Source organism: Hippoglossus hippoglossus, chromosome 1, assembly GCF_009819705.1.
Source record: "Hippoglossus hippoglossus isolate fHipHip1 chromosome 1, fHipHip1.pri, whole genome shotgun sequence".
NCBI classification, from domain to species: Eukaryota; Metazoa; Chordata; class Actinopteri; order Pleuronectiformes; family Pleuronectidae; genus Hippoglossus; species Hippoglossus hippoglossus.
The window spans coordinates 29,935,014-29,946,428 of record NC_047151.1 but is presented as its reverse complement, the minus strand read 5'-3'; the positions used below and the strand labels follow the sequence as shown (position 1 = coordinate 29,946,428).

At 47.6% G+C, this 11,415-nt stretch overlaps 2 protein-coding genes across 6 annotated transcripts; one reads left to right on the top strand and one right to left on the bottom strand.

The window, feature by feature from the left end:
• The first annotated feature begins 372 nt into the window (after positions 1 to 372).
• On the top strand, positions 373 to 6,278 carry mtif2 (mitochondrial translational initiation factor 2). 2 transcript variants are annotated; one of them, XM_034589335.1, is made up of 14 exons: positions 373 to 614; positions 1,616 to 1,776; positions 1,847 to 1,970; positions 2,039 to 2,210; positions 2,594 to 2,754; positions 2,839 to 3,015; positions 3,094 to 3,233; positions 3,587 to 3,711; positions 3,802 to 4,006; positions 4,365 to 4,617; positions 4,704 to 4,844; positions 5,039 to 5,203; positions 5,611 to 5,751; positions 5,945 to 6,278. In XM_034589335.1, exons 2-14 carry the CDS (start codon positions 1,618 to 1,620, stop codon positions 6,112 to 6,114), a joined length of 2,133 nt encoding a protein of 710 aa, XP_034445226.1. In that variant the 5' UTR covers positions 373 to 614; positions 1,616 to 1,617; the 3' UTR covers positions 6,115 to 6,278. The 2 variants fall into 2 exon arrangements, with proteins under 2 accessions (XP_034445226.1, XP_034445219.1); XM_034589328.1 differs by having other exon boundaries at positions 481 to 604.
• Positions 6,269 to 10,497, bottom strand: sde2 (SDE2 telomere maintenance homolog (S. pombe)). Of its 4 annotated transcripts, none has more exons than XM_034589635.1 (9): positions 10,327 to 10,497; positions 8,970 to 9,087; positions 8,779 to 8,890; positions 8,522 to 8,691; positions 8,077 to 8,206; positions 7,832 to 7,969; positions 7,682 to 7,758; positions 7,095 to 7,432; positions 6,269 to 6,692 (listed from the first exon to the last, which is right to left on the bottom strand). In XM_034589635.1, the coding sequence occupies exons 1-9, from the start codon at positions 10,423 to 10,425 to the stop codon at positions 6,480 to 6,482; spliced, it is 1,395 nt and encodes a 464-aa protein (XP_034445526.1). In that variant the 5' UTR covers positions 10,426 to 10,497; the 3' UTR covers positions 6,269 to 6,479. The 4 variants fall into 4 exon arrangements, with proteins under 4 accessions (XP_034445526.1, XP_034445535.1, XP_034445545.1 ...); XM_034589644.1 differs by having other exon boundaries at positions 6,269 to 6,698; positions 7,166 to 7,432; XM_034589654.1 differs by having other exon boundaries at positions 7,095 to 7,399.
• Positions 10,498 to 11,415: the final 918 nt, after the last annotated feature.

Here is an 11,415-nt window from a genome sequence, read left to right as displayed (position 1 = left end):
GATAAGAACTCACAGCTGCTCAGTGGACGAGTTGAAACTCACCTGATCAGTTTCACATCCTGAGTTCACGATCAGCTGTGTCATGGGACTTTTCATCATGTTTACAGTGTTTTAAGAAAATAAAAGGAAAGAACAAATGATTATGTTCAAATGTTTTTAAAGTAAAACATTGTGGGACACATGATATCTGGTGTTTATACAAGTGTTGTGACATGTAACTTATTATTTGAAGTGTATTTATGATGTATGTTATAAATATGTAGCTATTAAATCGTTTATTTATCCTGATGATTGGTGCAGGACGATGAGCTGAAGGAACCCAGGGGAAGAATCACAGCTGGGTGGAGAACCGGTCACAGGACGGAACCTCCCATCAACAGGAAGTGAACACTGAGGTCAACCAGAAGCTCTCCGTGGAACCATCACCCACTCAGTCAGGAGGCAGGGCACGAAGAAGAAGATCCACTCCGCACCGACAGGGGGCGGTGTGGGCTGCTGCCGCTCTGTCAGCGGACTGTCATGGCGGCGCCCTGTGTGAGGTTAGAGCGACTGATGAAGATGAGCTGAGAGAAGAAGCAGAACAGGAGAACTCAGGAGAACTCAGGAGAACTCAGGTGAGTCCATCCACTGAACCACCGTGAAGGTGAGCACGTGACACCGCGTCCGGTTTACCGTTGTCACGTGGCTCAGACGTTTTATTTCCGTCAGCACGAGACACTGAACAAAGTGAAACTAAAGATGAAAATCTAACTTTAAACTTGAACTCGTTTATTAATAAGTTTGTTTGGATCCTGCAGCTCTGGAGTCAGAGAGAGAGAGAGAGAGAGCTCAGTGCATGATGGGAGTTCTCCCTCAGTGCATGATGGGAGTTCTCCCTCAGTGCATGATGGGAGTTCTCTCTCAGTGCATGATGGGAGTTCTCCCTCAGTGCATGATGGGAGTTCTCCCTCAGCCTGTGATGTATGTGAGGATCTTGATATCCTGAGTTTTACAGGGAGTCAATGCAGAGAAGCTGAGAGCAGTAATATGATCTCTCCTAGTTCCTGTCAGCACTCGTGCTGCAGCATCTTGGACCAACTGGAGTCTTTTCACAGACTTACTGGGACGTCCTGATAAGAAAGAGTCACACTGGTCCAGTCTCGAGGGAACAAATGGACGAGTTTCTCAGCTTCCTTCTGAGACAGGATGTTCCTAGTGTTCATAATACTGTGCAGGTGGAAGCAGGCTGTCCTAGAGACCTGTTTTATATGTGGGTCACATGTCCTGGTCCTAACTCAGGTTCCTCACAGTGGAGCTGGGGCCAAGCTAACACCAAGGGGACGATCTGGTCTCTGAGATGTTCAGGGACAATTACAATGAGCTCAGTCTGCATTTATATTCCATGTCATATTCATGTTACATATACACATTATAAACATTCAGTATTTTAGTTCTAATTGAACTGAAGTGCTCTGTACAGTTCCTGTGGCTCCGTGTGACGTCACGAACAAACACATGATATTAATATGAATCAGCTGATGAAAGACTGTTTGACAGAAAACCAGATGTCAGAAATCCTCAGTTCACGTGTCCCTGAACGCACCATCGTCTCTCTCTCTCTACCTGGACTCTGCAGGTATGAATGTGATGTCATCAGTGATGCGTGCAGCGCGGCGAGTCGTCCACGCCGACCCGGCTCTGCTCCGCAGCTTCCTGTCTCCGCCCCTCGTCGGCCCTGTCCAGAGCCCCGCCCCCTTGTTCGCCTGTCCGCAGAACAGGAAGTTTGCCTCCAAACAGGTGAGTCTGACTTCCTGTCTATTGGACGTTCCTTCTTTACCTGGTCCTTGATATCGAGATGTGTCTGCAGGTCAAAGGTCAAAAGAAAGAGCAGAAGAACCCGAAGGTCAAACCCAAAGCGGACAAACAGGAAGTGGAGATCAGTCAGAGGATGACGGTGGCGGCTCTCGCTGAGGCCATGAACAGAGACTGTGGTAAGAGCCGACGAGGATCCAACCTGCTCCTGTCTCTGGAGCCTGATCAATAAAGTTTTGTATTTCAGATCACGTCTTCGAGGCCCTGCTGAACACCTCGGTGGATCTGGACTCTCTGGATCCGGACTCGGTTCTGGACGAGAACTGGATCAAAGAGGTGGTGACTCGATCGGGGATGAAGTTTAAATGGGCCAATCTGAGCGAGAGCAGGAAGAGAACCAACAGGGACGCCCACCGCAGGTAACAGGGACAGGAAGTCACCATCAGCCAATCAGAACACAGCTTCAATCTAACCAAACATGCTCGTACTTGTTGTTTGACTTGAGAATACATTTCTTCGTGGAAACTGACACTCGCCAGTGGACCGAGTAGAGGAAGAGGAAGAGGAAGTGCTCAACTGATTTGATCAAATAACAAATACAGCAGATGGCGTAATGCACCTTGATGATGGTTGCCACCCGCCAATAGACCAAACTGAGTTTACGAACACTTTGTACGATATTGCACATTTCTGATCTATCGTTAGCGTCATTAGCTTGGAGGCTAACTTGTTCTGAACGCCTCGCTGAACCGTCACATGTACCATTCATTCCTCTCTGACCTTTGACCTGTGACATCATCAGACCTCCAGCAGACCGGTCCAGTCTGGTGTTACGCCCCCCTGTGGTCACCATCATGGGTCACGTGGACCACGGTAAGACCACCCTGCTGGACAGTCTGAGGAAGAGTCAGATCGCGTCGATGGAGGCCGGAGGAATCACCCAGCACATCGGAGCCTTTCTGGGTAAACACTAAGAAACTTTATTCACACAACTTATTGATTATTGATCAATAACAGAAAACAACTACGTGGGTTTTTTACTTCCAGTTCAGCTGCCGACAGGCGAGAAGATCACCTTCCTGGATACTCCGGGTCACGCAGCCTTCTTCTCCATGAGGGCCCGTGGAGCCAGTGCCACCGACATCGTCATCCTGGTGGTGGCGGCCGATGATGGCGTCATGAACCAGACGGTCGAGTCCATTCAGCACGCCAGGAGGGCCAAGGGTAAGAGCGCCACCGGTCACCGCTGCTGTGACTCTGTGTGTGTGTGTGTGTGTGACTGTGTGTGTATGTGTGTTTCAGTTCCAATCATCGTGGCGGTGAATAAATGTGACAAAGCTCAGTCGGATCCCGATCGTGTCAAACGGGAGCTGCTCGCTCACGATGTCGTGTGTGAGGAGTTCGGAGGAGACGTCCAGACGATCCACATCTCCGCCCTGAAGGTGACACATTAGCAAACTGAAGTAAACAAGAACATCCTTCGTACACCAGACGTCTCGTTTCAGTTCACAACACAGTGACCACACATTGTAAATATAAACGGATCAGCTGAGGCTCACTCGTGATTGGTCCGGTGATTTTAGGGGCAGGACCTTGATGCTACGGCTGAGGAGGTGTCTGAGCGACCTAATAAAGTTCAGAGATAAAACCTGAATATTCTGAAGTTCATTTCTGGAAGTTAAAGGTTTTCTTTCTATATTATCTTATATAAATTGATCAACGTGCAGAACATGTGGGTTAGTGAACTGCAGCGCTCCCTGCAGGCCGTCAGATGATGATGTCATGTTGTTGTCAGGGAGACAACCTGCTCGCTCTGACCGAGGCCACGGTGGCGTTGGCTGAGGTTTTGGAGCTGAAGGCGGAAACGAGCGGCCTCGTCGAGGGATTCGTCATCGAGAGTCGCACCGACAAAGGCAAAGGGTGAGAGCACGTCCCACACTGTGTGTGTGATGTCATCAAAACACTGCTCTGTCGCTTTAAAACGTTATAACCCCTCATGTGTCTCCTCAGTCCTGTAACGACGACCATCATCCAGCGGGGGACGCTGAAGCGAGGTTGTGTCCTGGTGGCGGGAAAGAGTTGGGCTAAAGTTCGTCTCCTGTTTGACGAGAACGGGCGAGCGTTGACGGAGGCGGGGCCGAGCTGTGCGGTGGAGGTGGTCGGGTGGAAGGAGCTGCCCTCTGCTGGAGAATTCATCCTGGAGGTGGAGTCGGAGGTGAGAACTGACCTTTGACCTCTGAATGAGTCGTTCACACTCACTCATCAGCTCCATGACCAGCTGATCGATCGGTTTATAGCAATAATTTATAATTTTGTCATAAACGCATTTAAAGAAAATATAAAAGAGAACAAATAAACTCAAATATGTTGTAAATAAATAATAATTCAAATAAATAAAACCATAAATAAAAATGTTTTTTATTATCCTCTGCGCTGGCAACACCTAGTGGCCGGAGGTGTTATGTGTTTTTGTTGTCTGTCAGATTTCAGAGGTCGAAGGTCACGTGACCTCACATTATTGTGACATGTGGAACTGAAACTGAGGAATTGTTTGATTTTTGTTTGCGGAGCAGCAGCGAGCGAGGGAGGTGGTGGAGTGGAGGAGCAGTGAGGCGGAGCAGCTGAAGCTGCAGGAGGAGCAGAGCGCCATCGAGCTCAAACAGGAAGTTCACCTGCAGGAGTACAGGAGGGAGAGGGCGGAGCTATCTCACCTGAGCTGGAGGAAGAGGAAGGTGGCGTTGTACCGCGCCAACAAGACCAAGTTCTCTGTGCGTCCGAGTGAGAGGAGTCAGGACGAGCAGCTGAGGCTGCCGCTCATCATCAAAGGTGCACTGCACTATGATTGGCCACCGCAACATTACCTAAAAGGTTAACAGCTTACCGTTGACTGACCTTTGAACGTTGACCTCCAGGTGATGTGGACGGGTCGGTGGAGGCCATCTTGAACATCCTGGATAGTTACGACGCTCAGCAGCAGTGTGAGCTGGAGGTCGTCCACTTCGGCATCGGAGACGTTTCAGAGAATGACGTCAACATGGCCGAAACGTTCGCAGGTATGAACACTGGTTTAACAGCAGGTCACAGAGCGGCGCCCTGACACGCCTGATGTCACAAGACTCAGGTCCCAGAGCGTCAGAATAAAACACAAGTTTTATTATAAAACGTCTGATCAATAAAATCGTACTATTAATCAGTTTCTGACCTAAAGCCACATTGATGTCAGAAAACTCTCTCTCTCTCCATTTAGGGTCAATTTACGGCTTCAATGTTGGGGCCAGCAGGTCGGTCCAGCAGGTGGCGTTAAAGAGAGGCGTCCCGCTCAACATTCACACCATCATCTACAAACTGGTCGATCAGCTGAAGGAGGAACTGAGCAACAAACTGCCGCCGCTCGTGTCCGAGAACGTGATTGGTGAGTGACGCTGGTCCTGCGACTCGCTGATGACATGACTGACTTGTCGGTGGCGAGGGAAATCTCTTATTCTGATCATAACGATCAACTATTTATTCTATAACCACAGAATAATACCAGTATTATGTATCTGCTGTTTAATTTGCTCTGCTCCTGCTCCACCTCTGATTGGCCGACCCATCCAACCCTCAATAAGCCAACCAATCAAACTGAAGGAGGCAACTAGCATCAGGGCGGGTTTGTGGGAAATGTCATGGTGCTTCATTGCCACCAGGTGGCGGTAGTGACGCACATGTTTACATTTTTTTAACCTCCCTTCTTTAAACGCTGTTACCCAGCATCCTTTGTGTTCATATGATAATGATAAATCTAAAGGGAAACTGTTTTCCCCCCGCCCCCTCCTCCAGGTGAGGCGTCGGTCCTCGCCATGTTCGAGGTCTCTGTGGGGAAGAAGAAGGTTCCTGTGGCGGGATGTCGGGTTCAGAAAGGTCAGCTGGACCGTCGACACACGTTCAGACTGATCCGGGGTCGAGACACCGTGTGGGAGGGTGAGTGAGGCGTGGACCAGCTTCTCGTCACTTTCATTCTGAGATGAGCGTGTGTGATTTGTAGTAGATTTAAATGTGGTTCTATCAAGAGACTGTTGAAGGTCTAAGTTCTACTGAGTGAGTTCTAGTTCTATATCAATTTAAACTGAGGACTCCAAACAACACGCCTGGCGTTCTCATGCTCCTCCTGCAGGCTCTCTCTTGGCGTTGCGGCACCACAAGGACGACGTTCAGACGGTGAAGACGGGGATGGAGTGCGGCGTGTCAGCTGGTGACACAGTGGAATTCATACCCGGTGATGTCATCGTGTGTTTTGAGAACGTGGCCTCGCCGCAGGTCACTTCCTGGAACCCCGGCTTCTAACGACGCCTCATCTTCTGCTGCGAGGACGAGTTCATCAAACGGATCACTGACAGATATTGACTGATTATTGATCTCAATAAAAATGTGACCTCGGTATGAGAAGGTTTGTGTGATGCAACATGACATCATGAGAAACAGCCAATCAGAGACGAGGTGAGAAAAAACAAGACCTTTATTTTGACGAATCAAAGGAGAAAAAAACTGAAATAAAAGAAAGAAATGAAAACCTGGAGTTACATCATGTGACCGAACTCACAGGTCACTTCCTGTTTCTCTCCAGAACTTCCTGTCGGAAACATTCACACATTAAAAACTGAACTTTTCACTTAACGTGGAGACGAGCGTCTGTTCGACCTCTGAACTCTTCACTTCCTCCTCCTCTTTCCGGGTTTGGTGAGTAATGCCGGGTCGATCTGATCTGGAGTCAGCCCCCTGACGCAGAAGAGTCGGGCGGCACGCTCCGACAGTGCCCCCCCACACTTTAACCCCCGAGACATTAGTTCCTCCTTCAGGACGTCCAGACCCAGAGACTCCAGCTGATCGACGGACGACACCGATGACAGATCCAGAGACTGCCGCTGTGGGGAGGGGGGGGGGCATATGAAGTGTTTGTTAAATTAAATAAAAAGTATTTAATTCAAATCTAACTGAGCTCAGTGTTTATTAACGACAACACGAGGAAGAATTCTATAAAATAAACTAATGATGAATGTGAATGTCAGCGTCACATGACCTCCAGATCTCATGACATCACAAGACATTAAAACGAGAATCAACCAATCAGATCAGTCGACATGTTTTCCTGACTCATGAGATCACTGTGACCTTTGACCTCTGAAATCTAATCAGTGTTGTGTTTGAACCAAATAAAACAAATTCCCTCAAGGAGCTCGTGACATCGTGTGTGACGACGGGGAACCTGAAAACAAAGCCTTCGGCCACTAGGTGTCATCGGTGTGGAGAGAAGACAAATGACTGACCTGTTGCTGAGGTTCCTGGTTCTCTTGGGCTCTGGTCTCTGGCGGTTCCTGGTTCTCTTGGGCTCTGGTCTCTGACGGTTCCTGGTTCTCTGAGGCTCTGGTCTCTGACGGTTCCTGGTTCTCTGAGGCTCTGGTCTCTGACGGTTCCTGGTTCTCTTGGGCTCTGGTCTCTGGCGGTTCCTGGTTCTTTGAGGCTCTGGTCTCTGGCGGTTCCTGGTTCTCTTGGGCTCTGGTCTGTGGCGGTTCCTGGTTCTCTTGGGCTCTGGTCTCTGGCGGTTCCTGGTTCTTTGAGGCTCTGGTCTCTGGCGGTTCCTGGTTCTCTTGGGCTCTGGTCTGTGGCAGTTCCTGGTTCTCTTGGGCTCTGGTCTGTGGCGGTTCCTGGTTCTCTTGGGCTCTGGTCTGTGGCGGTTCCTGGTTCTCTTGGGCTCTGGTCTGTGGCGGTTCCTGGTTCTCTTGGGCTCTGGTCTCTGGCAGTTCCTGGTTCTCTTGGGCTCTGGTCTCTGGCGGTTCCTGGTTCTCTTGGGCTCTGGTCTCTGGCAGTTCCTGGTTCTCTTGGGCTCTGGTCTCTGGCGGTTCCTGGTTCTTTGAGGTTCTGGTCTCCGGCGGTTCCTGGTTCTTTGAGGCTCTAATGGTTTGGCGAGCGGAGGATGAGGTGGAGGACGAGCTATAAAAAAAAATTTTTTCATCAGAAATCGTTTAAAATAAAAAATCTGACGTGTTCCTGATCTGATCTCTACCTGCTGCTCTGCTCAGGCTCCACCCCCTCTCTCTGCATCGTCGTGGTAACGGCTCCACAGCTGGAGGAGGACGACGCCTCATCATCATCGTCTTCGTCCTCCGAGCTCAGCAGCTCGTCCAGCTCCCCCACACCCGTCCTGTAACCATGACGACAGATTAAAAAACACTGAGCGACAGCAAAAAACCACAGAAGTTAAAATCTATTTCCTGTTGTTCAGGCTCCTCCCCGTGAATAAAATCTCACCAGAAACACGCCGAAGCCATCTTCTTCTTCTTCTTCTTCTTCTGCGGCTGCTCGCTCTGATCAGAGTTTGATCTCTTTGTGGCAGAGACGTCTTCCACCTTCACGTGTCCGCTGGACGACGCCTGGAGACCTGAGACACAGACACGTTCAGGTCACATGACGTCACGGGGATGTTGGATTTCACTGTTTCTCTTTGACCTTTGACCTCTGCAGTAGAAATGTTCCTCCGGTGTTTACGTTGGTATTTTTACTGCCTGTGATGTCATTTCCCGGAGAATCTTCAAATGCTTCATGTCTCTAAACTCTGTACAACCTTGGACCATCAGTAAATTGTAGCTACAGACGTCGACAGTGAAGACGAGTGATATGTTTGAGGTTCACGTGTCAAACAATGCAAACGACTCGTCTGAACGTTATCACCTCTAACTCCCCCCCCCCCCCTCACCCAGGAGCACGGAGTCCTCCAGTCGCTCCGACAGGTCATGACACTGCTGCTGATATTCTGGATCAGTGAACTGATGTTTAGGTTCAGACAATTTCCTCTGCAGACGGTCCAGCCGACGCTGCTCCTTCTCTGCCTCACGCTCCGCCTGCTTCTTCAGCCACTCCGCCATCCTGGAGCCACCACAGAAGAAGAACAGTGTCAACATCCATCACAGAACAAGAGTCATTCCAACACACGTCGTATCTGCCGTGACTCACTCTTTCTCGTGGTTCACGTCTCGGAGACGTCGTCCGCTCAGATCTCTGCAGGCTTCGCGGTTTGTCGTCTTTTCGATCTGAGCGCCGAGAGCTCGCAGCATCGAGCCGAAACCTGAAACACACAAGTGAGCTCCTTAGTATTTGTCTAGACAGCTGATCAACAGCTGGATGTGTGTATTTCCTGGACTGACCTCCCTTCCCTCCACACAGGCGGGGCTGCAGGTGATAGATGGCTCCATGTTGCAATGGATCCTCCACATCTGACACTCGACCGTTTCTGATGACGTAGAAATCCTCAGGGGATCCAAACTACACACACACAAACACACACAGTTGCATTGACTGCAGCTTCGTGTCCAGTTGTTTAACGAGGGTTGTGACGATATGGATAATTTGTCACCGCTGTGATAAAACAACATTTTACTGCAGTTTGGCTGTTTCAGAGAATCTGGAGAATCTCCTGGTGCGTTGTTGAAATGTGGAAAAACCAACTCCGGAGTCTGGAGCCGTCACACGTTCTCTAACATGTGTGAAAACTGCTCCATCACTTTTCACCATCACTTTTCCTCGTTCATAGTATTTTATGTTACTAAGCAACCAACTGCAGAGTAGACAAGCTACTTCCTGTTTACACTGATCAACATTTTCAGTGGCACATTCTCACTCAAAACGTTTTTGAACAGTTTTGCTGAAGTTTCGCGGCTGAAATATTTAAATGTAACTTCACTTGACACCTTCAGATACAGGAGAGAACTGTAGTTCAAGCTTTAAAGTGAAAGTACTCGTTTGACAGTTTATTATTTTATTAAGCTCTATGACATCATTAGATCCTTTATACTGAAGCAGCTGTGAAAGCAGCAGGTGAAGCTACAGTTAAATACTTTATACACAGTTTTATAAACATTAGAAATATTGTGAGAGTTTCTCTATTTGAAATGTGATGAGTTACTGGATCATTTAAACATTTGAGAACTTTAAATGAAAAAGCTTTTAACAACTCAGACATTTAAAAAAAGAATCAAATGCAATAATTGTTTCTGTATCAGAAGTAAGAAGTAGCTTAAAGTGGAAATACTAAAGTACAAGTACTTGCATGTTGTGAAATAAATAGGATAAATAAGATTGACAGTGTTAGTGACATTGTGTAAACTGAGTTATCATGTTGATCTTGTTCTTTTCTTAACTAGGGAACAAGTAGTAAGTTTATTCAAACAATAAGTAACTCGAGTCTAAACACTGAAGTATGTCTGGATTCTCTGGACCAGCGGAGCTCGTGATCCAGTAACTTCCTTTAAAACAAAGGAAAATACGGAGATGACAGATGTTCGAATCCCGCAGGAGGAATCACATGACCACGGTGTCACCGTCCTTTGGTGTCACGAGGTTTGAACCGTTCAATAAACCGTTTAAACCTTTTTAAATGTTATGAACCGTTTGAAGAACCGTTTCCGGTCAGTGTTGTTAGCTAACGTTAGCATGTGGGCTAACGGTGACTCTCGTCGCTTCCGGCCTGCGCGTGTGTTCGAGGTTGTCCGTGACGTCACTCACCTGCTGCTGGACGAACCGGGTCAGAACATCTTTCACCACAGAACCGACCGGAAACTGCGCGTTACAGCGGAGCCGCGGCGCGTGCACACACACCTCCATCTTCTCCCTACAGGTAACAACACGGCACTTCCTGTTCGTCTCTTCTTCGTCTTCGTCTTCTTGTAGTAGTGTTTATTGGCGGTTGGCACACCAGCTTATAGGTGCAGTACCGCCACCTTCTGGACTGGAGTGTGGATCAGTAGATTGTCAGTAAACAAACAAAAATAACTAAATAAAAATAGAAACAAACAAAAGGAACCTAAAATTAAATTATTTCCTTAAGTCCTGTTTCTCTTAAATAGTTGTTTAGAAGATTATGTCTATTTCTTTATGTCTTTCTCTCCCTCTTGAGACAGTTTGATAATAACTTTATATTCTTCTTGCTGTTTCTGTTACACTATTATCCGATCGCTTCCCCTTTCACTGACGATTTCGTTACATCACTTTTTACGTTTTCGTCGACGTTTGTCGTTTGACGTTTGGTCTGCGGTGCCAAATATCCCCTCTCACTTCCTGATACGTCACTTCCCTCTGCCATATCCTGACCATTCACAGCCCAGTCGTCGCCTCCGTCCACTCCCCCTGCGCACTTCTCATTGGCCGGCGACGTCCTGTTCGTCACTTCCGCCGTGCGCCTGATCATGTTGTTGCGTGACCACGGTGCCACCTGCTGGTCGAAAGGTGTCATTGATTGTGACGCTTTAACTTTAACGTTTTAATCTGATTTGAAAACACATCTAAATTCTGTTAGATCTGTAAACACATGATTCACTTTTCTTTATAAAAATGTAAAACATCTGATTTGTTTTTATTAAAAAAATCTTAGTTAAATTAACCCTTTGATGAACAACATGGGTCCAAAGTGACCCGGCTCAGGTTTTATTTTCTATATCTTTACAGTGATTGAATTTCATCATTCAGTATTTCAGATATTCCCCAATTAACTTGTTTTTTATCATCACAAATCCTTACTTACATTTTTCCTTTGTTACTTTTTTGAATAAAAGTCATTTTTGTATCACTGCTCTTCTAATTCATTTCCTGTGTTTT